This window comes from Gobio gobio (assembly GCF_949357685.1).
Source record: "Gobio gobio genome assembly, chromosome: 3".
NCBI lineage: Eukaryota > Metazoa > Chordata > Actinopteri > Cypriniformes > Gobionidae > Gobio > Gobio gobio.
The window spans coordinates 37,302,293-37,330,047 of NC_137099.1; the positions used below are offsets into that span (position 1 = coordinate 37,302,293).

Here is a 27,755-nt window from a genome sequence, read left to right on the forward strand (position 1 = left end):
TCCCCTTTTATTTATCTATATGTTTATATGTCTATTGATTTGGCAATATTGTGCTATTTCACACATGCATGCCAATAAAGCCCATGAATTGAATTGAATTGAGTTGAGTTGAGTTTAACAGCATTTATTTGAGATAAAAAATATTCGTAACACTTTACTTGAAGCTTTTATGTATAATGCATTATAAAGGTTTGTAGTATACATTATAATGAATTATATCTTTTCATAAATAATTGCATCCAAAGTTAAAATTCGTTATAATATTTGCAGATTCCTTGTTACATCTAAAATTGGTTGTTGGTCATGTGTTTTTAATGCATTATACTTTGTAAAGATGCAACAAGATATTATAATGTATAAGTGTGGTTACAGTTATTCATTAGATCATACAATGCATTATAAGGTGCATTACAAGGTATACTTAATGCATGAAAAATACATTAATAATGCATGAAATATAAAGGCTTTAAGTAAAATGTTACCACAATCTTTTGTAACATAAATGTACTTACTGTCACTTTTGGTCATTTCATGCATCTTTGTTGCATTTATATTACTGACCCCAAACTTTTGGATGGTAGTGTATATGTGAAGCTCCTGTTGTTGTTTTTAAAGATTAAAAATACATATGTTGCAAAACAATATTTGAGGCTAATTAAAGTTCCATCAAGCTTTGAGGACATCTGATTTAGACTGAACTTAAAAGATCTGAATGTAATATACGCTAAATATAACCGAGTGACTCACCATCAAAGCTGCCATGCTGTGCGGCGTGTTGCAGTATTTGGGTATAGGTATTCAGAGAGGGCCTAAACACAAACACCCCAGAGTTGAAGCAATCCGGCCAGCCTGGATCAGGTGCAGCAGAAAATTCTTCATATTCAAACAGTTCATCAACATTACACAGTACCTGGGGCACAGAATAATATAACAGCCAAATTGTGGGATCAGCAACTCACACATTATCCTCAAAGTATGTAGTTGCACCTGCACTGCAACATATATAGACTATGGCACAATTATTATTGCATGTTGTGCTTTTTATATATATATATATATATATATATATATATATATATATATATATATATATATATATATATATATATATATATATATATATATATGTGTATAGTTATGTATTACGTGTGTTTCTAAAGCTTTGAACACTTCTTTACTTCCATCTGACAGAACCAAGTACTCACAAGTGTGTCTGCATCCAAGAACACACACTTGCTGAACTGTGTAAGGGTCCAGCAGTGGAGTTTGGTAAAGGTGACCCCTAGTTCAGGACGTCCCAGCCAGGTCAGATGAGCCTTGTCTCTACTGTCCAACACATCTACCATGACAACTTCATCAAACACATCCTCCAGGGCCAGTCTAGACAAATGCAGAAAAAAAACAAAAAAAATTCAATCAATGAGTCAGAAAAAAGGGAAGCAACCCAAAGAAAGATTAATGTTGCATTGGGATTGAAAACTATTACAGAGCACTTTGCATGGGAAAGTTTTACCCTTTTGAAAGTCATATTATAAAGTTAAATTTACAGAAGCTTAATCACTCTTAATAGCCCTCACTTCTGAAGTTAGACTGGAACAGATTAATGTTATTTCGAAATTAATAGTGGAGGACATTTGTTCACTCACCTTCCTGTTCTGGAAACATTGGGGGAAATCATCACCACTAACTTCCTTGATGTTCCATGTTTGCGCAAACTTTTGCCTACCACTATACATCCCATGCAATAGGCATCTGTAGTGGCCAGGGTCACAAAGGCCTGAGACTCTGAGAGAAAGAGATAAAATACCAGACAGACATAACTGAGGACAATAGTGCAATAAATGTGCTTTGGGCCAATACGCCACACCACACCGTAAAAAAAAAAAAATCTCTCAAAGTTGTAAATAAAACAGTTTGGAATAAGTTTTGCAAGAAAATACTATACAATTTAATACTATTTAAAAATTGCATGTTTAATAAAACGTTTTTGTTATTACTGTATGTGAAATTTACTAGCAATGTTTGTGAGTGAAAAATGTTTCAAAGCCACCAAAGTTGTTTCAGTGTACTAGTCCAATTTTGGACTAATTTTATTGAAATGATCATCTTATTTATTTATTTTTTTTAAACTAATTTGGACTTGCTCACATGACAATAATTTTGTAGACTAATTTGACCAGATAGTTAAGGAAAAGCAGCCACATCTGATTAATAAAAGTAATAAAAAATAAATATGTCCGAATTTTTGACTGGCATTAAAAAAGTGGGTTTCAAAAAGTACATAATGTTTCAAATTTGATTCAATGACCCATTACATTGAGCTATGGTCACTGATATAGCCTACACAAGACATCACCACAGTTGTTTTCCTGACCCGCTTTTCTTTGGCAGATGGCACAATGACACTTGAAAGGCATGGTCAGGGATTGAACTTGGAATGAACATAGCCAATGCAAATAGACTGCTTGCTATTGTTGACAGCACTTGGAATAAACAATTTCTTTCAAAACGCCATTATAGGTTTGCTGGATTAGGTTAAATAGACATCACACTGTGCTTTCCAGTTAATAAGTAGTGTGCTCGAATATAGGATATATTTTTACTCGGTCTAGACATTTGGAAGTAAAACGGTAGCTTGTTAGAAGGGTCAACTTACCCGTCATTTTTCAGTCGTATTTTTATATCGCTCTTCGGAGTGGCAGTGTTTAAAATAAATGACAAGTCGATGAAACGATAGTCGTGCAAACACAGGTCTTTCTTAAAACAGCAGCACTGCTTTCAGTCAACATTCACTGTGACAAGTGAAGGAGAAAAAAAAAAAAAAAAAAATCCTGTTTGAAGTAGCCTAACGGTCAGCCGACAGGGGTCATTCAACCCCCGCTACATATAATGAGCAACTACCGATATCGATTATTGGGTCATTAAACAAGATATAAACACACAAAAAAATTAATCAAGGAAACCGATCTCGGCGCCGAATTAAATATCAAAATATTGCGCAATATATATTTAAGCAAAATTCAAAATACAGAACAATGATTTAAATCCAGGAATAACCTATTTATTTTGGGAATAACAACCAAATGCATATTCAAACAAAAACAGCAAAACGACAGAAAATAAAAGAGCAGACAAATTATCAATGGTTCAATTAAACACATTAAATGCAAGTTGACTTATGCGTCACATGGCCTGTCTAAAAGTGCATTACCATTTAGCTTGCTTTAGCAGTATTTACAATGGCTAAAACAGGTTAATAATGAGAAGGAAAAAAAACATTTTACCTTTTAATATCATTCCGTTCTATTTTAAATAAATACATTTAAATATAGAAAATGTAAATGATATAGAAGCAAGTTGGCATCCCATAATTTGAAACTCATTCCATGATATTTTTATTTTAATTGACATTGTCACCAGTCAATTCGATTCTCATTAAAATACATCATCATCATATCTTTTGTCTGATTGGGAAAGAAGGCAATCTATAATTCAGATTATGCATGTTATGTAAAAATGCATACAAACAACTGATGCATTCATCTGTAAACGGACAGCTTGCACTTTACAATAGCAAGTCCCTTAAATGCAACTTGCTGTACTTCTACAAAAATAGTAACAACTTTGTCAGTTTATAGGGCAGTATCTTACATTGGCACTTGAAATACTAAAATAACACTAAAAGCCATTAAGTGACATATTACTCTTTCAAAGATGAACAATAAAAAAAATTAAAAAATAAAACAAAAAAAGTATTTCTTAAACAACAACAAGAAAAAATCAAAGGCAATATGACTTAGAGAATCTAAAAGTAAAAACACAAAAAACACGTAGGCCTACACTAAGATAAAAAAAAAACAACAACAACAAAAACAACAAAAAAACAAAATAGCCTAAAACCAGCATTTCATATAACAGATGTTTCCCATAGTGTCAGGCTCTCCATAACTGTGCATGCTAGGTGTGCGTATATTCTTTCAGTGCAGATCCAATTGCAGTTACGATGAACGGAGGAGGTTGCTGAAAACTTCGGGGGAGAAAAGAGAAAATTGTTATCTACTTGGTGAGACTTTAAAAGCATCAGAAAGCATAACATTCATATAAAAACAAACTCTTTCCTCTACATATCTAGAAAATATATCAAAAACAACTTTTCTGAATACTTAATTTGAACAAAACTATATGCAACTATAAAACTGTATACACCACAAAAAAAGAAATTAACTTAATGCATTAAATTCAAACATGACAGTAAAACATGTATAAATGTTACAAAAGCTAAATAAACGCTATTCTTTTGAACTCACTATTCAAAGAATTCTGAAAACTGTATCACCGTTTCCACAAAAACAGTAAGTGACACAACTGTTTTCAACATTATAAGAAGAATTGTTTCTTGTGTATATTAGAATGATTTCCAAAATATCATGTGATCATAACTTTATATTTAAAAAAAAAATGGTTGGTAATATCCATGTTAACTGACTGGAACAATCACAAATAACTTTGCATATGATGTGGGGTCAGAATTACATTATCTTCAATTCATAAATATATATATATGAGTGTGTGTTGGCACTATCATGCTCACCTTGTGGATCAGATTGAGTACCATGGTTTTTGCCACTCTCTGGATCCTCCCCTATAAAAATAAAAAAAATGCTTTTCAGCTTATCCCATGAAACAATTTTGCTTATGGTATTTTAAAAATGATGTTACTAAAGTTCCATGTTAACACCATTCACACCAGGGACAACACACTGCTAAATTTGTTGTTAGTCTTTTTTTTTTTAAACATTCCCTCAAAAAACTCGACTCTGGTGGGACTCGAACCCACAACCTTTGAATCACTTCTCCAAGTGTAGCTTAGAAGTCCAATGCGCTATCCATTGCGCCACAGAGCCACCTGTTGAGGCCTCGAGGGCTTTTGTAATACAACCAGAGCAGTTAAACTGCCTGCCACGTCATGCACCCAACCCCCACTTCCTCTACAAGAGCTGCTGTGTTAGTTGAGCTAAAGTAAACCATGTGTTGAGGCTCCCGGAAGTGTTTATATGAAATTGAGGAACAAGTTATTAGTGGAGGCCAAATAGTTTGAGCAAAAAAAAAGTTGGTTTATTAAGTTAAACAGCTCATTTGTGAAGTCATTTTTTCCTTATCTTTTTTAACTGCTCAGATAAGCAAGCAACTTGCATGAATCAAAACCAAGCGAGTGCTTATATAAGGATTCAGAATCCTTCACCGGATTAAAGTGTTGAACTCACCTCCTTGTACTTTGAAACACAGTTTCTTTTTCTGATATGCAAAGTAACTTGAGGCAGCACCGAGGATAGCAACACCCACAGAACTGATGATGGCAGCCATGGCTCCGCCTGTGGGATACATTTAAAGGGAAAGAACACACAAGAAAAAAGAAAGACAAGGGCTAGTTTCAAATTGCTTTGGGAGTGTACAATAAGTGGTTCCTATTTAACCTTTTTTCAATGACTAAATTAGTTATTAATTGGAGCTTGATGACAAAACTACAAAAAACATGGGCATTTAACAAGAGGACAAGCAAACTGTAATTTTTTTTGCCACTAGGGGGTGCAACAGGAGTTTCCTATTCTCCTCAGAACACTTGGAACATATTCCTGTACATATTGTTCTTCAGCTAGACATGTGTAACTAATAATTCATATAATAATATATGATCAAAATCATCCAATCATTGCCAAGTAGGTAACTATGTATCTGACATTGTGGAATTTTGATTAACTACACTAGAAATTTAGTTGACGGGTTGTGGTGTAAACATGCTGGGTGTTGCCTGAATAAACCCATTTTTGTGTTTGCAACCATGCATGCAGGAGTTCACCTGACTAAATACATAGAGGCTTGTAAACTACTCATTTAAACTAATGTTTCAAATTAACCTCCTACAAAATACTGCAGTTTCAGATCTAAAGCTATGCATAGTTAACACTTAGGCAGCTAGATAATATAAGAGGCACCCGCTAGCCGGCAGGCCAGTGTTCTTCACACATGCTCAATACATTCTCACTGTGCCATGGTTGGTGGTGTTGTTACCCAGTGAGATATGCTGACAATTAAAAGAACAGTCACAGCAGTTGGGTGTGACTATATGACATTAACCAAACAGAGGGAATTCTCACATTTCACTTTATTAAAAAGGAAAATTGACACACAAAGTTGAAATGCTTAAAAAAACTAAGATGACAGAGAAAATAGCCACAGAGATTCACCTGATGGAGTTTTGGTTCCTTGCCAAAGGAAAATTTAGTTCCTTGCCACTGTCTAAATTTTCAACTAAATATCCAAATAAATCTGATTGGTAAACTAAATTAACCATATAAACTAAATTACTGATCTGCCCACATTGTCACTGCATGATAACTGAAATGAGCTAGATGACATCACTGTCTTCTCCAGAGCGGCTGTACAGCCGAATCAAATTCTGTAGCATTATTTTCCTGTGTAACACTATGAAGCTGCTTTGAAACAATCTGCATTGTAAAAAGCACTATATAAATAAAGTTGACTTGACAAACTTAAGAAAAGAAAAAATGTGACCCTGAAAATCAACAAAGGAGAACCAATACATCCAAACATACACCAAGAAAGAATACCATTGTTAAAGGCATCTTTCAAACATTGAAATGTCCAACAGCAGTAAATGTAAACTACCAAGTTCTTCCGATAGGATGAATGCCTGCTATGTGGTAAATAAACATTCCTAAAATGTGTGTTTGGTTCACAACAATGCCATACAGAAGAACCATTCTAAGTTCCCCAATAAATCTTTCATTGAACAGTTCTTTAAGAAACATTTTTGTGTGTGTGTGTGTGTGTGTGTGTGTGTGTGTGTGTGTGTGTGTGTGTGTGTGTGTGTGTGTGAGAAACTCCTAACCACTACAAAATAACCTTTTATGTAATGGAAATGTTCTAAAAGTTTCTTTTTGGAACCATTGATGCCAATAAATTAAAAAAAATAAAAATACATTTTTTTAAGATTATCTGTCTACATAATGAATCGGTCTCTTTTTTTGACCCAAAACATCAAAAGCTATAATGTTAGGACAAGTATCTCTGGGGTGGGTCTTTAGCACCTCTGCTCTCTTTGAGATTTAGGACGTCATAATCCCTGCATGCGCTAAAGATTTTCAATTTCAATCCTCTGTAGCACAATTCTCTCATGGCTAAAACTTGGTTTTAGACCTACTTGACCTCGACAACGTACCAATGTTTCAACTTAAAATCAAGAAAATAGGTAATAAGATGGCTCCCATGAGCAGAAACGCCTTCTCAAACCCATGCAAAACCAGTCACTCTGTTGCATCTATTCGTTGGCAAAAAACTGAGTATATCCTATGCATCTACAATGTGTCTGCACAACAAGAGAAAGCGAGAGAAAGACCAGAAGTCAAGAAGGATGTCCTGAGGAAAAGGATGGACATGTATTGTAATTCACAACCCTCTTTATCTGAAATATATAAATAAATGTAGCACTAGCATTTACTCAATTTCACAGCCAGAAACATCCTTTATTTGTACACTCTAACAGATCCATTACAAACAACCATTAGTGACTTCCACCTACTGATTTATTATATACACTGCTGTTCAAACGTTTGGGGCCAGTAAGCTTTTTTTGTTGTGTTTTTGAGAACTTATGATCACCAAGACTGCTTTTTTTTAAAAATCAAAAATACGGTACAAACCATAAAATTGTAAAACAAAAATGTATTGCAATTTAAACTTTTCTATTGTAACATTTTAAAATGTAATTTATCCCTGGGATGCACAGCTGAATGTCCAACAGCCATTACTCCAGCATTAGAATGATTTCTGAAGGATCGTGACAATGGAGATTGACATTTCTTAACACCCAGCGCACACGCACACACTTATTGATCCCAAACTTTTCAATAGTTGTGTAAAGGCTTTTGATAATCCTCACCACCATAAAAACAGTCAAACTAGTCAGCAATACAATGCAATTAATGCCAAATTTGTCAAATCAATATGATTAATCTTGATCACAACCAAATATGCATCTCATCCATAAAAAACCATGTGCAACAGCAGCCCCAGCCTTAAAACCAAACCAATTTGCAAACCATGTAAACAATGTTTAAAACCATTTCACCCCAACACAAGCATAGGAGGTTATAATACAAGACATTTAGAGCTCTGCCTTTTCCTCCGTTATATTCAGAAGTCCCCGAAACTGCTCTAGCAGGGGGTGTACTACTTGTTTAAACTGGGCAATCCAGACACTGAGGACTTCTGGTAAATTATCGCCTAGCATCTTGATAAGCTGGAGCCACTGCTGGTTTAGATCTGCAACAACAGGCAAATCGAAGCAGAAATTTAGGGCACAGCCACTGGCAGAATGAACAGTCAAATCAATCAGTCTTCAGATATACTAAAAGGCACTGTGCATATGACTATTCACCACCCATTTACTATACCAACACAGAAGAAAACAATCACAGTGGAAAAAACTCATGTACTGCACACAATAATTGTTTTTTGTCTGTTGGACCGCCCTGTCGTTATGCAAGAACTGTGTGACAGTTAGTCATCAGACTAGCAGTTTCCATGGCCTCGCTCAATATTTAGGCTGAAACATTGACCACAAATGCTCAAGACTCATTCTTGATTTTAAATAAAAATTAAAAAACAGAGGACATGCTAACTCCACTGGGAAAGACAACATTGGCAAGTAAACAAAGCTTCTGTCAGGACAAACAGCTAGGAGTGAGGAAAAGAGAGCATGAAAGAGCTGAAACAAAAGCACCACCCAGAGGCACTCACTCATGTAAGTGTTTGTGACCAACTTTATATTTCAGTGGGCAATTTATCCTTAGGTAAACTCATTTTGTGACCGACAGTTTTTCCAAAACAATTACTGATAGATAGAACTTAAGTATTATTTAAATAAAGTTAGTGAAAATAATATTTACCTTGAGGTTGTTCAGAGGCACCACCTAATGAGAAAAATAAAAATTCAAATTAGGACCCAGCAAAATCAAGACATATTTTACTATTAAAGATGTAAATGTTTTGTTACCGTATATACACAACTAAAAAATTATGAACAAGAGGGTATACATTTGAAACAAATAAGGAAATAAATACCACTTGGATCATCATAACCAGGGTCTGCTCCTCCCCCTTAAACCAATACCAAAAACCAGAATCAGATTCACTCACAGCATTGATGTACTTCACAGACAGTACAGTACATTTAGTAACAAATGCTACCAAGTTTAGGTAATCGTGATTGTATTTGGGGCTTCCAAATGGGTTAGACATAAAGCTTATATTTAAGTCAAAGAAACCCATATAAGAAACTATGGAAGCTTGTTTCTACCACAGAATAAAAAGGTAACTTTTTCCCCCCGCAGTTCGATGTTTGCATTTCGCAATTTTGACTTTTTCCTCAGAATTTGACTTTATAACTCATAATTGCGAGAGAGAAAAAAACAGGAGATAGAAAGTCACAACTTTTTTATTCCATTTGGAAACAAGCTTCCATAGGAAACCCCAGGGAAGCATGCTGAATAAAATATTTAATGTGGTATATGTTCCATGGCCAACACTGTTGGTTCTATTCTCTATATTAACATATGGACAATGAAGAACACCTTTTAAATGAATATTTTTTATTTAGAAAATGACTGCAAGTAGTTATGGTCATATAATGTTTGTTGGGAGATTTTTCATAAAATTAAATTGGGTAACATCAGTCTATAATTTAATTCTGGATTTGCTATGAACTATGCTATGAACAGAGATGCAAACTTCAAATTAAGACAACATACAATCCTAAATCAAGCTAACATAAACGATAGTGTAAAATTTGACACAAACCTCCAATTCGGCCTTTATCGGGCTTGTATTCACCCTCTTCATTTACGTCAAAAAGATCTTTGTCACTTAAAGTTCCACCACCTTAAATGAAAAATAAAAATCTAATTAACGAAAATCTGATTGGGTTCAGTAATCTTTCAGTCCCTCAGACTTTTCAAAGTGTTGAAAATTACATGTAATGAGCCTTTTTAATAGAGGCTACCTCTAGAATACTGAATTTGAACAAATATTGCATTAGTATATATGGATATGGATACACTATATATGGATAGGGAGCAATTCACAGTTTAAATACTGCTTTCCATTGGGGAAATTTGTCAACACAAAGGACAACTGTGCCATCCAGACACTTCACAGGGACTTTAATATAGAAGATTTAGGCAATTTCCCTGTCTGAGTATGAATTTTTTTTTTTTTACACTAATGTCATGCATTATTGTTGAAAGAATTTACATAATTCAGTGTGCAGCACTCCAGTTTTATCTCTCTTAAACTGAAAAAGGTCCCTAAGAAATGACACTTTTACAAGCTTTTTTGAGAAATATGAGGGTGGTGCAAGGCCCTAACAGATGCAAACAAACATGTTGGCAGAAACATAAACATACCAGTTCCTCTCTCTTTTGGGACAGCAGGTTTTTTGGGGGGATCATCATCATCTGTAGAAATAGAAAGTGTATACATGTATATGAACACAAAAGAAGATATTTTGAAGAATGTTTAAATTATTTTTAAGAAAACCTATTTTGTATCAGATTTATTACTCATTGAATAGATAGCACCTTTAAAGGGGCTATATGCGTTTTTCTGAAATTTAAACTCGCGACTGACACCTGTGGCCAAAAAACAGAACTGCTCTCATTTTCTGCTCGCTCTCGCAGCGGTGGTGCCGTCACATCCGCAGACAGCACGGGAAAAGACGACCCGCCAGAAAATAGGAAAAATAGGATACAGGCTTATAGGTGCACCCACTGTGAGCGGACAAGGTGTCAGTATGCTCATCAGGAGATGTTTGAGTCATAAATGGTAAAATAAAAAGGCTATTGTTACGTTTATTTTGGGGAAAAAGTTGCATATAGCCCCTTTAAAACAATAAGAACAGAAAAAAAACTATTAGCATTTGTAATAGCTATGAATAGCAGCAAATGAGCTATTAAGTAGTAGCTCTACATAAATATTTAAAATCACATTAATGCCCAACATTTATTTTTTGGGAATAGCTCACAAAATTGAATTGAATGATCATTTATATACACTCTCATGTCATTCTAAACCTAGAGTGCATCCGGAAAGTATTCACAGCGCTTCACTTTTTCCACATTTTGTTATGTTACAGCCTTATTCAAAAATGGATTCAATTTATAATTTTTCCTCAATTCTACAAACAATACCCCATAATGACAACATGAAATAAGTTGGTTTGAAATCTTTGGAAATGTATTAAAAATAACCTTTGGCACCAATTACATTGAGTCTTTTTGAGTATGATGTTACAAGCTTGGCAGACCTATTTTTGGGCAGTTTCTCCCATTCTTCTTTGCAGGACCTCTCAAGCTCCATTTGGTTGGATGGGGAGCGTCGTTGAACAGCCATTTTCAGATCTCTCAGGAGATGTTCAATCCGGTTCAAGTCTGGACCACTCAAGGACATTCACAGTTATCCCGTAGCCACTCCTTTGTTATCTTGGCTGTGTGCTTAGGGTCGTTGTCCTGTTGGAAGAGGAACCTTCGCCCCAGAGCGCTCTGGAGCAGGTTTTCATCAAGGATGTCTCTGTATATTGCTGCAATCATCTTTCCCTCATTCCTGACAAGTCTCCCAGTTCCTGCTGCTGAAAAACATCCCCACAGCATGATGCTGCCTCCACCATGCTTCACTGTAGGGATGGTATTGGCCAGGTATTTCCTCTAGACATGACGCTTGCCATTCAGGTCAAAGTTCAATCTTTGTTTCATCAGACCAGAGAATTTTGTTTTTCATGGTTTGAGAATCCTTCAGGTGTCTTTTGCCAAACTCCAGACGGCCTTTTACTGAGGAGTGGCTTCCGTCTGGCCACTCTACCATACAGGTGTGATTGGTGGAGTGCTGCAGAGATGGTTGTTCTTCTTTCTCCACAGAGAAACGCTGGAGCTCAGTCAGAGTGACCATCGGGTTCTTGGTCAACTCACTGACTAAGGCCTGTCTCCCCCAATCACTCAGTTTGGCTGGGCGGCCAGCTCTAGGAAGAGTCCTGGTGGTTCCAAACTTCTTCCATTTACGGATGATGGAGGCCACGGTGCTCACTGGGACCTTCAATGCTGAAGAATTTTTTCTGTACCCTTCCCCATATCTGTGCCTCATACAATCCTGTCTCGGAGGTCTACAGACACATCCTTGGACTTCATGGCTTGGTTTGTGCTCTGACATGCACTGTTAACTGCGGGACCTTATATAGACAGGTGTGTGCCTTTCCAAATCATGTCCAATCAACTGAATTTAGCATAAGTGAACTCCAATCAAGTTGTAGAAACATCTCAAGGATGATCAGTGGAAACAGGATGCACCTGAGCTCAATTTTGAGTGGCATGGCAAAGGTTGTGAATACTTATGTACGTGTGATTTTTCCGTTTTTTATTTGTAATACATTTGCAAAGATTTCAAACAAACTTCTTTCACATTGTCATTATGGGGTATTGATTGTAGAATTCAGGGGAAAAAAATTGTGAAGCGCTTTCTTCTGTGAAACACAAAAAAACATGATTTTGAGAAAAAAATATCTGGTTTTGTTCACCATTTGAAAGTCAAAATGGCCCATATTCTTTTGACCCCAGTTAGCTTTTGGGGGGAAAAAAAGAAAACTTAAAAAATTCTAGGGCTGGACGATATGGCCAAAATTTATATCACAATATATTTCTTAATTTTGGTCGATACAATATAATTCCGATATCGATATGAACTATATAAAAGCCTCAGAAAAAACTGCCAAGAACACCCACAACGGATGTCTGTACCTATAAACTTCTGAAAAATGTATTTGCCAAGTCTATGAAACCTCCTCCTATAAAACTATATAATATTTTAGAAATAAAAATGGTACAAATAAATTAATGTTCACCTTTTATTTGTACAGTATTTAGCCTTCATACAAGAAATGTGAAATCACTGTCAAAAACATAAGACTCTCACTCACTTTATTGTAGGCCTGTCGCGATTGGTCGATACAATCGACTGCGTCGACGCTGTTAATTAGTTGACGTCAATATTTTTAGTCGGCTGGGTACATTGTCACGATAGTTGGGTACGATATGAGTTGGGTACGATATGAAATTGAATTAGTACCAGTACTTTAAAAATGACAGCACTCTAATAAGAGCAGTATTTCTTAATTTGCGCCGATGTGTGACAGCATGAGTGAGGACGTGTGTGTGAGCTCTGCTTTCACCGTTCACTAAACAATGGAAGCAGAACAGTGAAATATATCCGCGCAGCTCAGGAAAAAGAAAGCAACAGAAAAGTGCGGCGTGGCCAAGACGTGGTCGCGCGCGCTGCCGGACTCTGACCTGAAGCTCGCGCAGCCGTGCACATGCCTTTCACTCAGACAGATTGCGACGCCAGTTTCCCGGATTATTGGGTTTGAATGGTAAAAAATATGTAAAAATGCACGTCCTGGCGAGTATTCGGGTAAACGCAGTCGGATATGTCTTTATTGAACGTATACAGAGTTGAATGAGAAACCGGGTGTTACAATGAATTTGGTCCGTGCAGCTCTTAAAGGGCTGGACCTAATATTCTGTGTGAAACAGGGCAGGGCAGGAACATGCCGGCCGAGTGAGTTTTTAGGGTTTTTTAACCCTAAAACAATGATAAAACAATGAATAGTAAGTTCTGTCATATTATTCAATTTCTTTTACTGTTTTTTTGCCATGGTATCGATTCAGTAACTTATCGTTATTGAGGTATTTTAGTCTGCTCTGGTATCGTATTGAAGTCATAATTTTGGTATCGTGACAACACTATTCTATATAAAAAGTATTTGCTGATATTCTCTTTTTTATGTTATGTTGGTTTACAAATTTGTACCTTTTCACATTTTTACTCTTTTAGTTTTACATATTGTCAAGGGCTTGTTTACATTTATACTTTTTTATAGTACACTACTGAAGGCCAATGGTGCAAGTTAAATTAAATGTTTTTAAGTAACATTGTTAAAAATTACTGTGACAAATTAGTCGATAGATTAATCGATTAAACAATAAATTAGTCAATAGATTAATCGATATAAAAATAGTTGTTAGTGGCAGCCCTGCTTTATTGATATTAATATCTTTAACTTTAAACTATAATGTAGGCTGATAATATTATTCTATAATCTATAATGTTTTATAGATTAAAACAAAAGTGCTTCAGCCAGGATAAAGAATATGAAAAGTGCTCAGATTTGCTGAAAACTGAATCTTCATCTTCTGACTCTCAGAATATTCTATTGGGTGGAACTGCTTCAGATGGTGGAACAGATTTGATGTGTTCCCGCTGCTAGTCGGCACCTGGGGTGTAAATCGGACGGTTCATCGCGATTCATAACCGCAGTCACTCCAGCTGATGGTGACGTCACGTGCATACCCTCAATACAGAGCGGCACAAAGCACTTATGCGCATTCCGTGTGCAGAATGATGCGCTTGAAGCAACACAGAGTCCCAGCGCGCAGCGCTCATATGCTGCAGTTTATTGAGCATTTTCTTTTAACGGTTTTAAATTTCAGTGTGAAGAACGATTCATGGCGCTCTATTCTCCTTATATGCAAAACCTTTATCTACTGAAGCACAACAAATAAATAAAAGAAGATTCAGTGGTCTATTTGTGCTCTGTTTGAGATGAGTGCGCGCTGCTTTTTTCAAGGCTTCAAACACGAGCAAATGATAAACTTTCGTGAAGCACTGTCCAAGCGCCTTTCACAAGCTCTGAAAGGTAATTTAAACAAGAATGAGCATGTTGGCGATAATACATAGACTGACATTGTGTGAAAATGTTATGTTATATCGCGATATATATATTGGCATTGAATTATCGTCCAGCCCAAAAACATTCTTGAAAATATCTTCTTTTGTGTTTCACAGAAGAATGGAAGTCAGAAGTTTAGAATGTAAATAATAAAAACAAAATTTGAGTGAACCTTCCCTGTTGTGTTAAAAGCAAAAAATAACTATAAATCGTGTTCCTCCAACATAAACTTATCATAATTTAATTAGTAAATTATACTGGGGGAAAAAAACAAACTGATTGTAAACAAGACAAAAATAGAAACTACAAAGTTCTCGAGAAAAAGCAACAAACATAAATTTTTACCTGGACCCAATGCATCGTACAGATCAAGTCCACCTGATAAAGAAATCATGTTAATTTGTTTGCATTGCATTAGTAGGTTGATTACATTACAAAAATAACGGATTTAGAAACATAATTAACCTACAATGAAGTAATAAATAAACTTAAATTAGCTTTAGCTCATTAAACTAAATGCACTATGGGTCAGTTAAACAAACATTACTACATAAACTGATAACACTATTTTACAGTGTCCTTGTTACAAATCTTGCTTGTACTTACTATAGTAACAGTAAACGATGCATAACTGCATGCAACCCTAAACCAAACTCTAATCCTAACCCTACAAAAAGCGATTTGTTTACAAGCAGAGGAAGACGCGCGTATCTAAGCTGTTGAATACTGATTCATATTAATCAGTACTTAAAGGGTTAGTTCACCCAAAAATGAAAATTCTGTCATTAATTACTCACCCTCATGTCATTCGACACCCGTAAGACCTCCGTTCACCTTCGGAACACAAATGAAGACATTTTTGTTGAAAGCTGATGGCTGAGAAAGTCCTCAGATAGGCCTCCATTGGCATTCAGTACATTTACATTCACAAGACCCATAAAAGGCACTTAAAAGGTCGTTACAAAGTCCATCTCACCACAGTGGCTCTACAATGATTTTACGAAGCGACGACAATAGTTTCTGTGCGCAAAAAAATTCAAAATAACGCCTTTATCCAACTTGTTCTTGTCTTCCGTGTAGGCCTCCACGACGCATGCGCGAGAATATTACGCAGATCCGGCGTTTGGACACATGACCCAGAAGCGATTTGTTTACAAGCAGAGGAAGACGCGCGTATCTAAGCTGTTGAATTCTACATTGATCGTGCTTTAGGTCTCAGCGTAGAGCTCAAAATCGGGCTAAAGTGTGCATTTCATGGATTCCTGAACGCCGGCGCTACGTCATTCTCGCGCATGCGTCGTGGAGGCACACACGGAAGACAAGAAGAGGTTGAATAAAGTCGTTGTTTTGATTTTTTTTTGCCCACAAAAACTATTGTCGTCGCTTCGTAAAATTATTGTAGAGCCACTGTGGTGAGATGGACTTTGTAACAACGTTTTAAGAGCCTTTTATGGGTCTTGTGAGTGTAAATGTACTGAATGCCAATGGAGGCCTAACTGAAGAGTGTTCTCAGCCATCAGCTTTCAACAAAAATATCTTCATTTGTGTTCCGAAGATGAACGGAGGTCTTACGGGTGTCGAACGACATGAGGGTGAACACACTTTTTGAGTGAAGATGGCGCCGCTGTGTATGGCTTGCCGTCCTCTTCTGTTGAGTTTATTGTTGTTTATTTTTACCATATTATTTGCAATTCAAAATGTGTCGTCGCTGCTGGTTTATGATTGCCTGACACTGTTAAAGATCCGGGACTCCGTGAACAATTTGCCCGTTCACGGCATCAATGAATATTCAAAGTTGCCGCCACCTCTCCTAGCATCTATCCCGGCCTATCTACGGTGGTCTATCTTTCCGTTACCACGGAATAAACGCTACAAGAGACGCGGAAAGAGAGGAGGAGTCCTCGTTAACTTCAAAGCCTACCTGGCTTCCTCCGGTGAACATGATCCTCGCTGTTCACGGAACAGATTACCATCGAATCTCGGCATGTTTTACTACTGCCGCTCTCTGGATTACTCTCACCGCTGGCTCACGCCGGCTATCCCTAACGCCGGCTGCTCGCTTCCGCGTTGCCGGCCTGTCAGGTTTCAGAGACGGGGCTGCGTGCTGGAGCACCTCCGCCCGCTCAACCGTGCTGCACCGCAGCATGAGAGCTGCACAGCAGTACGCACGGCTCTCCTAAACACCCGATCGCTCACAAATAAGACTTTTATTCTGAACGATTTCATCTCCACAAACGATCTGGATTTTCTTCTGCTGACTGAGACCTGGCTGAAACCTGGTGACAACAGCGCTTTCTCTGAGCTCCTCCCCCCCGGCTATTTCTTCCTCAGCACCCCGCGAGCATCTGGCCGCGGTGGTGGCCTGGCCTCTGTATTCAAGCACACATATAACTGTCGCATAATTTCATCAAATAACTACAGTAGTTTTGAGCTGCAACTATTTCTTATTGAGATAGGGTCTCCAGTTCTGTGTGCAGTTGTCTATCGTCCACCACAATTTAATAAGGCTTTTATTCAAGACTTTTCTGAGCTCCTAGCTGAGCTAATGCCGAATTATAACAATCTATTGATCTGTGGTGATTTTAACATTCATGTATGCTGTCCATCTAATCCAATGGCAAGGGAGTTTCTAAGCCTTCTTGACTCTTTTAATTTAATACAATCAGTTAATGGTCCCACACATCACTTAGGACACACTTTGGACCTTATTATCTCCCATGGTCTCCCTGTGTCCCTCAGTAAGATATGCCATACTTCCATCTCGGACCACTTCCCTATTATATTTGATTTTGTAACCCCTCCCACAACCAGGTCAATTACTCTACCTAATAAAATATTTTAGAGAATGGTATAGCTAGAAAGATGAATAATATTGTGGCAAGTAGGGTGGGGCCGAGAGCTGTGGGAATGGAGCAAGGCCAGTGGCGCAAATGATAATGAGCGTCACCTGCGCACTACACCTGACGCGAGTCCCAAAGAGTAGCTCTTGGAATTATAAAAAGAAGAGTGATGAGAGTGAAGGAGAGAGGACCAGGGGGGTATTCCAGAAAACAGGTTGTGTGACATACCCGGGTATGTTTAAGAGCAAGTTAGCGGATAAACTCAACTTTTGGTTCCAAAAACGGAGGTAACTTTCAGGGTATGTAAGTAACCATGGCAACTAACTCTATGAACATAACCTGCTCCGGAATTAGAATAGCTTTGCTTTAGCTTTGTCATCCTGAGGCCCCCTAGTGAGCCCCGGCTCCCTGGTTGAGAACCATTGTCTTAAAATAAAGTGTAACCCACTTTATACATAAAAATGACATAGACACCAGCATAATGATTTCTTACCATCTCCTGATTTAGGGGGAACCACAGCAGGTTTCTTCGGGTCTGTGTACAATAAACAATGGTCATAAAGACATATTTTACTCTTTATAAAGTGTAACCCATGAACTTTATACATACAAATTACATAAACACTCCAGCATAATGATTTCTTACCATCTCCTGATTTGGTGGGAATTACAGCAGGCTTCTTCGGGTCTGTGTACAATAAACAATGGTCATAAAGACATATTTTACTCTTTATAAAGTGTAACCCATGAACTTTATACATACAAATTACATAAACACTCCAGCATAATGATTTCTTACCATCTCCTGATTTGGGGGGAACTACAGCAGGTTTCTTCGGGTCTGTGTACAATAAACAATGGTCATAAAGACATATTTTACTCTGACTGGTGCATTTATCTGCAGTTTATTAAGTTTATTTAACCCATCACAATTTATTGGAACTGTGTGAACTAGGGTAACTACCAATTGATGTTGTTATGCTTATTACCTTCTTTTTTCAGAACACACACACACAAATCCTGCTTGCATTTGCCCTTCGTTTTTTTAAGCGGATGCAAATATGTCGAAACATAATCCACATGCAACTCGTGCTATATATATTCCATGCGCTCTGAAGGTATACTGTAGGGTTTGAGAAACAAACCGAAATGGCAAGTTATTACAGGCTTTGTGTTGCAATCTTGTGTTGCAGTTCTGTGTGAGAGTGTATAGCAGCTTGCACTGTAGCCTACACAATCACCTTTTTGAGATATCAATTACAATCAATTTGAATAAAACAAGGCATAAATTATAAAATAAAATAGTATGTATTTTAATATCTCTGTTTTTCTCTGGTTGTAACGCATTATTCTTTCCTTTTTATATTAGTGTTTAAAATATGGATGGACGATATATCGCATGACATTGTTAGGCGCATCTCGTCAGTAAAGCGTGTTCCTTGATTAGTAGTAAATCGCCATCACCTGCTTTCAGATGGAGCGGCATTTACTACACAGAGCCGTAGTTCACTGACAAGCTGACCCATATCATTTATATTTATACATATTTATTTATATATCCTGCCAGCTGATGCAAAGAGGTGAATTTATATCTACACGAAAAAACCCTGCCTAGGCTCTGCCCCGGTACGGATTGTGTCGAGCCATTCGTTAGTCTGTTTGTTTGATGAGAAGAATATGAAATGTAGTTGCAATAAACGCATTAAGAATCCGTACAGCTGTAGACGTGCAGGACTTTCATTCTTCTGTGCAGAACTGAGGAAGAACTGATGACGGAATAGTTTGATCTTCGGCTGACCAATCAACAGAAAGGGGCGTATTATTCCTGCCTGTGTGTAGAAATTGAATATTCAAACTGTTTATTAATTTTTCTACCTCTGAACGAAAAACGAAAAATCAAGCAAAATCTTGTTTTTCTGGAAAAAAAATTTACAAACGAAATGCGATTTGTTTTTTCATTTTCTGTTTTTTAATTGAAAACGGATTTGGAATGGACGGAAGATACCCTGATTCATCACACAACAACGGAATTTGATTATTCAAATTTTTTTCTCTCACAAAATATGATTTTATTCTTTGTGTAACCATGCCTCTTTATTCCCTGATATGTAACGTTTTTCTGACATGTTTCACTTAAGTTAAAAACTTAAGAGCAATTTCCTCTTTCCCTGGGTCACACACACAATGCTCATGGCCCTCGTCTTCTCGACGGCCAGACATCGAACACTTGCACCAGAACCTTGGTTGATGCAATATAGCCTGTCCCTCCGGTCGAGATAAAGAAGCATTGTCGCATCAGATCTTGCTTTCTTTTCTTCAGCAGGGCCTGGAAAGGCAACTGTCCACCTCCACCCTTAAAGTGAACATGACCAAAAAAGCGGTGAATCACTACACAGTGGGTGGCAGGTCCTTAGGAAAGCACGACCTGATAGTTTCAGGTTCCAGAGAGGTGCATGGAGGTTAAACCCTCCTAGTCCTCCCCTTATCCCCTCTTGGGATCTCTCTCTGGTGCTTCAGGCTCTGAAGAGAGATCCGTTTGAGCCCTTGCAGTCAGTCGCGCTTCGTGCCTTCTCTATGAAGACGGCCCTCCTGATTGTGCTTACCTCAGTCAAGAGGTTGGGGGATCTGAGTCTTAGGCCTGGATATGTGCCCAAGGTTCCCACTTCTCCCTTCAGGGACCAAGTGATTAACTTGCAAGCAATGTGCGCTTTGCATGGACAGGACACAAAGCTTCAGATGATCTGATTAGCTCTTTGTCTGCTTTGGAAGTCTGCAGAAGGGGATGGCTGTCTCCAAGTAAACAATGGCCCACTGGATTGTGGATGCCATTCTCCGGGCTTATCAGGCCCAGGATGCACCGTGCCCACTGGGAGTGAGGGCTCACTCCACCAGCAGTTTCACAGCCACATCAGCTCTAGTGAACGATGTTTTATTAGCAGAAATACAGTATCTCACAAAAGTGAGTACACCCCTCACATTTGTAAATATTTTATTATACCTTTTCATAGGACAACACTGACGAAATGACACTTTGCTACAATGTAAAGTAGTGAGTGTACAGCTTGTATAACAGTGTACATTTGCTGTCCTCTCAAAATAACTCAACACACAGCCATTAATGTCTAAACAGCTGGCAACAAAAGTGAGTACACCCCTAAGTGAAAATGTCCAATTTGGGCCCAAAATGTCAATATTTTGTGTGACCACCATTATTTTCCAGCACTGCCTTAACCTTTGGGCATGGAGTTCACCAGAGCGTAACAGGTTGCCACTGGAATCCTCTTCCACTCCTCCATGACGACATTACAGAGCTGGTGGATGTTAGAGACCTTGCGCTCCACCACCTTCCATTTGAAGATGCCCCACAGATGCTCAATAGGGTTTAGGTCTGGAGACATGCTTGGCCAGTCCATCACCTTTACCCTCAGCTTCTTTAGCAAAGCAGTGGTCGTCTTGGAGGTGAGGTTTAGGGTCGTTATCATGTGAGGGGTGTACTCACTTTTGTGAGATAACGTATGCGGGCTAAGATACACCCAACACTTTTGTGAGATTTTATAATCTACGCATAGAAACAGCTTCGTGTCGAGTCTTAATGGTAATAATGGGTAAAACTCTGACGAACTGGTTGGGTTAAGGGCTTACATTAGTACCTTCCCCCTTCCCTGAGGTGATAATGTCCAGTTACAGTTTCCCTTGAATGGTAAACACTTGACAACCCTTCTCCATCACTTAATCACTATTGGGGTAGATGAGTTCAACGGGGGAACTCACTACCAACCCTTTACTCGTGGTATGCCCCTCTTTTAAGTGAACCCTTGTAATCTGGCTAGTGCTCCGTATGTAGTGGTTCCCTAACGGTGACCCTATTGAAATTTCCACTATTCAGGTACTCTAGTAGTAAACCCACAGTTATCCACATTTTAACCGCCCCCTTTGGGTAGGATGTGGTCTCCGTAGTGTTCCTTTTTCAGTGAGAAGGAGAACACTTCCCAATTTTAACAACCAGGTTTACTCAGCCATAAAAACTAAACTTTTTTTCAAAAGAATCAGAAGAGGCCTACGGCTTGAGTGAAATCTCCCTAGAGACGAGAAGGTCCCCTTGATAGGGAGACCCAAGGTCATTACCCTGGCCGTTGAAAGGCTTCGAGTTAACGTAGTTGCACTTGCTTTTGGCACGCAGAGTATTGTCCGCATCTGCATGCCTCGTGATGCAGTTCAAGTTGTGCCGTTTAGTATAGGGACCCCTACTGTCCGCATTATGACACAATATCAAAAGTGACCGACAAAAAGGGAACATCCCGGTTTCTAGTGTAACCCTTGTTCCCTGATAGAGGTTAACGGAGACGTTGTGTCCCTCCTGCCACAATTTGAACTGCCTCTGAGGGGTTGAGACACTGTGGCCTGGCATGCAAATTCCACACGCCAATTCTATTGGCCTTTTCTGAATATGTCAGGTGTTTGGGGCTCTCAACGGTGACCCCTAGGGTTGGTATTTCAACACAACATCTCCGGAACGAGGGTTACACTAATAACCGAGACATTAACTTCCGGTCAAAAATATAAAGAACCATTTACTAATAAATAAATAAAAAATTATAATAATGAATTAAAAAATAAATAAATAAATTGCAAGAGACTTACCAAATATAGAGGAATACTACCATGCATCAAAACATTCACAAAGAGTTTAAAAAGTAATTGTGATCATTATAGCCCCCTCTGTCTTACCTAAGGCATCAAGAATATCCAATTCTAGAAGAGCAAAACAAAACTATAAATTAGGTGAAATATATGTTAAATAATTCACTATACTTATATTGCAATGTGACCAAAACAGTCCATAAGACTATAAATAATGTGCTCAAACATATTTCTATTGCTATATGTATTATGCAAGGTTACTCATTACCTGCATCTGGATTTTTGGGTGGGACTGGTTTCACCGTTGGCTTTGCAGGAGCTAAAGATCATAATATTGTTAATTGTTTGAAAATACAATATACAGTAAATAACATAACAGAATAGTTAACATATAAACAAGGATGGGAGTATGATATTCCACATTTGATTAAAAAAAATACTTTATACAGGGCTCAACAATAAGGACTGCCCGATTGCTCAGGGATCAGCGTTAAATACGCTCGGGACAGTTGACGGAATTGTCAATTGCCCGATCGGGCCAGTGCTGTGTAGTCATGAAAGTTTATAACTTTCACGTTTTCAAAGTCATTTTTAACCATTCATATTCAAGCGCAAGAAGACACGAAAGAGAACTTAACTCAGTACTCGCATGCTGTTTACGGTGTTCTGATTGATTGGCTGTGAATCACAGCACGCTCTCTCTTGAGTTTCTCACTTTCTCTCTCAAAACACAGCTTCACTCCACAACATCGAGCCTGCACTATAAGTGAGCTGCACAGTGTCTCATCACCATCACAAAAGTTTATAATTTGCATTTCTTTTTGAGTCTTGCCAGCGTTTAAACCACACTCAGCACTCACACGCTCTCCTAGAGACATAGCGCTCATGCACACTCATAAGGCCGGCCTCACAAACAGCTCGCGAGTACCAGATTGCGCTTAACCCTTTCACATGCAAGTTTAAAATATTCTGGCTGAGACATTTTACTTTGTGCCACAGTTCAGAGAATCGGATCTATTGGATTTACAACACGTGAATTCATCCACTTCTCCTGAAATACATTAAAGTAAGTGGCCGGTGAACTGGGTGAAGAATAGAGTAAACTTTAAAGTTACTTACACAACTGATATGAATAAAATTAATTAAAATGGAAAGGATTATTATTGCCGCTTCCATAGACATCAGTGTGTATTTTATAAACTCTAAACAAATAAAGATAGGCCTATAATTTAAAATGTGGTTAGTGGTTATCAAATATGGCTTTAAATTTCACAATTAATTTTATGGTAAAAAAAAAACAATTTAAATGTTACAGTGTGAACATGATTTCCTTCTGGAGATGCCTTTTGATAAACTATTTGACTTGCTGTAGGCACATTATAATAGACATCCAGTTCAATATAGTACCTACAGACCTACATTACTCTGCATTGTGAAGAGCGAGTGTCAAGGTCCAGCACACTTCTGAATGGTTGGTTCTCATAATGCATTTCAGAATGGCAGGTGTAATAGTTTGTGACATTTTCTATGCTAGTTTATGAAATACATGAAAATTGGTAAGTGTCAATTTGTGATGGCACATACCCCTGCTAACAAATACAAACACATTCAATGGGCAATGAGGGGATGTAATAAACCCTATTTTTGAAAGCAACCTATAAAATGTTGTTCTGCCGTCAAGTACGTGTTGCACAATCTACATAATGCTCCGGCAGACAGCGGCATGTGTCACTAGGTTATTAGGAGCAAGGCCGTAACCATGTCTTGAACATTGGGGGGACCAATTCTTTTTATTTTTATAAAGCATAAAGAAAGAGAACAGTGAACAAAATTCTAGGTCTAATTCTAGTTAGGGACTGTTAATAATCCTTTTGGGACTATTTGCAAACATAATTGCATCAAATATATTATTAGTCCAGAGATTATTTGCATTAGTGAATAAATACATAGATCTGCTGTTAATCTTCGACTTCCGTAATGGTCTGGTGGTAGAATTTTTGTAAACCCTGTCAAAAGTTCTGGGTTCTAATCCGCTCTCATGTCGTTTTTTTTTTATTTTCTTCTTCATTAAAATCAAAGATGTTCATCAATGATATAAAGTGAAGAATTTGCAGTGTTATTTTACTTTTTAATTGTTCAATATCTGTACCTGAACACTGTTAGAGTGATCTGAAAAACTTAAAGCACTGTTTGTTTTCATTTGTATCTCTGTTCTGGTATGTTTGAGCTGTTACTTGTAAATTGTTTTTGCTGTGTTATCGAAATAGGAATTAATCGATTATCTAAAATTTTGGTGGCTTACAATATTTATTAGAATATAACTGTAGATTAGAATACAGTTACATAGGTCAAAACAACAACAAAACTTTATTTTTTTATTTATTTTTTGGTGGGGCCATGCAGTAACAATTTTGGCAGGGCAAGTATTAAAAAAAAAAGCCTGTTGAGCCCTAATCATATTATAAATATAGACATGCATAAAAAGGGCCATATACAGTAAATACAGAGTACTCTTTACTTACGCTCATCATCATCAAAAAGGGCATCAGAGAGGTCCAAATCTGCAAGAAAACAGTTGTCATTTTAATATATTGTTCAAACTAGAAACCATCTCTAGTGGTATTAAAGCCAGTTTAATCCCATTCAAAACTCAAGTGTAAAATCTAATATTTTAACTGAAATGTGCATGTCTAGAAAACTTGCCTAATGTTGCAAATAAACGTATCAATGGAGGATGCATCATCCCAATTCAACAGAAATCATTTGAATCACTTAGGCATATAATCTCTGCCAGTCACTCCAAATACAGCAAAATATTAAATTAACAGCCCATAAATGGCTAATACAATTTCAGTAAGTTCATTAGCATTTCAAATTGTTAAATTTGATCAAATGGAAACCAGTTAGCCTGATTTGAGTTGACTTGAGCAATTTACATATGGCTCCACATCTCAGAGCAAAACCCAAATAAATGGAACTCAAGTCAAGCAACTCAAATGAGTTAAAGTAATTGTTTTCACAAAAACATTTCCAAATATAAAGGTTATTTGCACTGCAGGATGTAATTTTAAAGTGCTCCAAGTTAGTAACAAGATACAGCCATCATATTGTAGAAAGCATCTAATGCCTTTCCTCCTACAAAATTACTCTTGTATTACCCCCAAATAGGAAGACTCAAAAAACGAATGCGTGTGTGAGAAAGAAATTGGTGACTCAAAATAAACCAGTCTCATTCCTAGAGGGTAAAAGCGCTGAATGAGCTAAATGATTGGAATTTGACAGTTCTCTTTCACATAATAACCCCACCCAACTATATATTGTATTGTATTCTATATTGTGTTGTACTGGATTCACATTGTGACCAAACCCTCCCACCTCTTGGGATTACATAATGAGAAAAAAAAAAAAGTCTAAATATATGAAAAAAGATGTACACTACATGGCACACGATGGTGAGCTTGCAACTGTGCATCTGCCACACGAAACAGCAAAGGCCACTTCCTGTGGCTTATGTTGCCACGGTGATGTTTTCATTATGGTCTTTGCATAACCCATGATGATGACTGGTGGTTGAGTCAGAACGGAATCTAGAGAGATCCTTTCATATGGGTAGATTTTTGTTATACAGTAGACTTATATTGCATAAAAACTACATTTGGAAAGAACAACATCTAACGTTTAGGAAAAGTGAAGATTCAGGCAAACTTAATAGTAATGTATTAGATACATAACATTAATTTAAATTTGGGCATGTCTGATTTTCCTTATGATAATCTTCAGGGCAGTTTTACTGTACATTTTTACTGTACATAACTCTGTTGATCTCTGAGCATTTCTCGTCTCCAAAACCCAAACAATGACTATTAAACCATATAGGAGAAACTGATCTTAGATCATTCCAAAACAAAACTGTCAATGCACCATCCAAAACAAAAGGAGAGTGCCTGTAGAAGGAACACCGCCCCAGGAAGTATGGGTCAACATCATGGGATCAAGTATATTTAGAACACTGTGTTCAAGGCAAATTGACTTCTGAAAATGTAGTTCAGAGCAAATTTTGCTATGTTTGGAAAGTGTTTTTTCTGTGACCTTAAAAGTCTAACTACCCGGAGATGTTATGAGTCGCTACTCGCGTGCCACTACGAGAGAGATACCACAAAAATAGGTGTTGTTTTATGTGGTTCTTTTTATATTTTATCATTAACAAATGTTGAGAAAACAATTAAAGCCATTTATAAGCTTGCAAAAAAAAAAAAAAAAAAAAAAACATTGATGGAACAGCATTACATGGCACTGATGCATCTGCCACTACCAATCACTGTTACTGTAAGATTTGCTGTATTTATAGTTCAAACAAGACAAAATGACAAGACATTTTACTGTCTATTAGGTTTGTTTTATTCATAGAATTTAACAATTTTGCTCTGCGAGTTAAAGAGGAGCCATTACAGACAAACTATTCAAATTAGCATTTAAACTGTTTTTCATTGTTAGCAGCTAATCTGGGAATGAAGAACACTATAATTGGGAAGGTCAATAAACTCTTTCTGTAGCTCTGCGTTAATTTTGTCATAACTTTTGGACATACTTTTATTATATAATATTATGTTAAGTTACCAAAACAACTTAAGTAGCTTGATCCTCTTGCCATTTTTACCACAGGCTGGTGAGTCATGCTACTTGTATGTGGGGGGAAAAAAATAAACTCCAAGGAGATTCAAGCCCATGCTACCAAGTTCTTTGGCACTTCATAAACATTCAACCCACTTTTTCCGTAGTGTATCAGGGTAAATAACTGGGGCAGTAGGCAACTACTTTTAACTCCTCGATAAACTTAAACGAGTGACGACGTTTATATACAGCAGGGCGTTTAAGAAGAGGCACAAATCGACGCATTTGTTCCCGCTGTTGTTTTAGGAATTATATATATCGTACGTCCTAGTGAAAGTAAGTAAGAAATGTTACGAGCGCTGTTACCAAAACAAAATGTAAACAGTTTAGATAGGAAACCATACCTTGTGCTCTTGTTGCCGCGAGACTTGCCAGAATAAGTATAATCCACGTGTAAGAAGTCATCTTCTGTGAAAAGATGTAAGATTAAAGAAACCTAAAGTGATTTTTTTTATTCTCTAACAAATGACCGCTTTACAAGACTCGAATCGTACTAGATGTTCTGGAAAGGATAGTTGAGCAGTAAGTTACCCACCCCTCTGAGTGATCCAAGCTTGAACCAATTGTCTATGTAGTCTAATTTGAGTGATGATTTAAAACAGTGCAGGAAGAAGACGCGCCTAGACACGCCCTACCTGCGTGCTAGCTTTTGCTCGAATTCTATTAAAGAACGTATAACTTCTATCTTTAGTGTAAAATAAAATTATTTGCAGCTGTGGTTTGTTGTGACAATGTATTATGTCTGCCACAGA

General features: G+C 37.4%; 2 protein-coding genes across 11 annotated transcripts in view; both read right to left on the reverse strand.

The window, feature by feature from the left end:
- gyg2 (glycogenin 2) overlaps nucleotides 1-2,905 on the reverse strand; it is a 23,916-nt gene extending 21,011 nt beyond the window's left edge. Inside the window, exons 1-4 of one of the 2 annotated variants that reach the window (XR_013816251.1) lie at nucleotides 2,657-2,813; nucleotides 1,647-1,785; nucleotides 1,206-1,380; nucleotides 748-910 (exon numbers count right to left, since the gene is read on the reverse strand). Coding sequence is in view for 1 of the 2 variants with exons in the window: in XM_079813430.1 (XP_079669556.1) it covers nucleotides 748-910; nucleotides 1,206-1,380; nucleotides 1,647-1,785; nucleotides 2,657-2,663 (484 nt within the window). In the remaining variant the exon portion in view is untranslated. Of the gene's footprint in view, nucleotides 1-747; nucleotides 911-1,205; nucleotides 1,381-1,646; nucleotides 1,786-2,656 lie in introns of both variants that reach the window. The other variant, XM_079813430.1, reaches the window with a different exon arrangement.
- Nucleotides 2,906-3,045: 140 nt separating this feature from the next.
- On the reverse strand, nucleotides 3,046-27,752 carry cd99 (CD99 molecule). 9 transcript variants are annotated; one of them, XM_079813432.1, is made up of 16 exons: nucleotides 27,539-27,752; nucleotides 27,348-27,411; nucleotides 24,855-24,893; nucleotides 22,601-22,651; nucleotides 22,420-22,443; nucleotides 18,491-18,532; nucleotides 18,338-18,379; nucleotides 18,185-18,226; nucleotides 15,197-15,229; nucleotides 10,485-10,535; nucleotides 9,880-9,960; nucleotides 9,145-9,180; nucleotides 8,970-8,993; nucleotides 5,265-5,372; nucleotides 4,592-4,642; nucleotides 3,046-4,027 (listed from the first exon to the last, which is right to left on the reverse strand). In XM_079813432.1, exons 2-16 carry the CDS (start codon nucleotides 27,406-27,408, stop codon nucleotides 3,999-4,001), a joined length of 714 nt encoding a protein of 237 aa, XP_079669558.1. In that variant the 5' UTR covers nucleotides 27,409-27,411; nucleotides 27,539-27,752; the 3' UTR covers nucleotides 3,046-3,998. The 9 variants fall into 9 exon arrangements, with proteins under 9 accessions (XP_079669558.1, XP_079669557.1, XP_079669559.1 ...); XM_079813431.1 differs by having other exon boundaries at nucleotides 27,498-27,590; XM_079813433.1 differs by having other exon boundaries at nucleotides 27,348-27,408; nucleotides 27,539-27,584.
- Between the last annotated feature and the right edge of the window lie 3 nt (nucleotides 27,753-27,755).

Coding starts and splice junctions, on each gene's coding strand:
- cd99 (XM_079813432.1), bottom strand. CDS start 27,408: ATGACTTCTTACACGTGGATTATACTTATTCTGGCAAGTCTCGCGGCA. Junction 24,894..27,347: donor CGCGGCAACAAGAGCACAAG/GTATGGTTTCCT, acceptor GTTTTCTTGCAG/ATTTGGACCTCTCTGATGCC. Junction 18,380..18,490: donor TCCCCCCAAATCAGGAGATG/GTAAGAAATCAT, acceptor TATTGTACACAG/ACCCGAAGAAGCCTGCTGTA.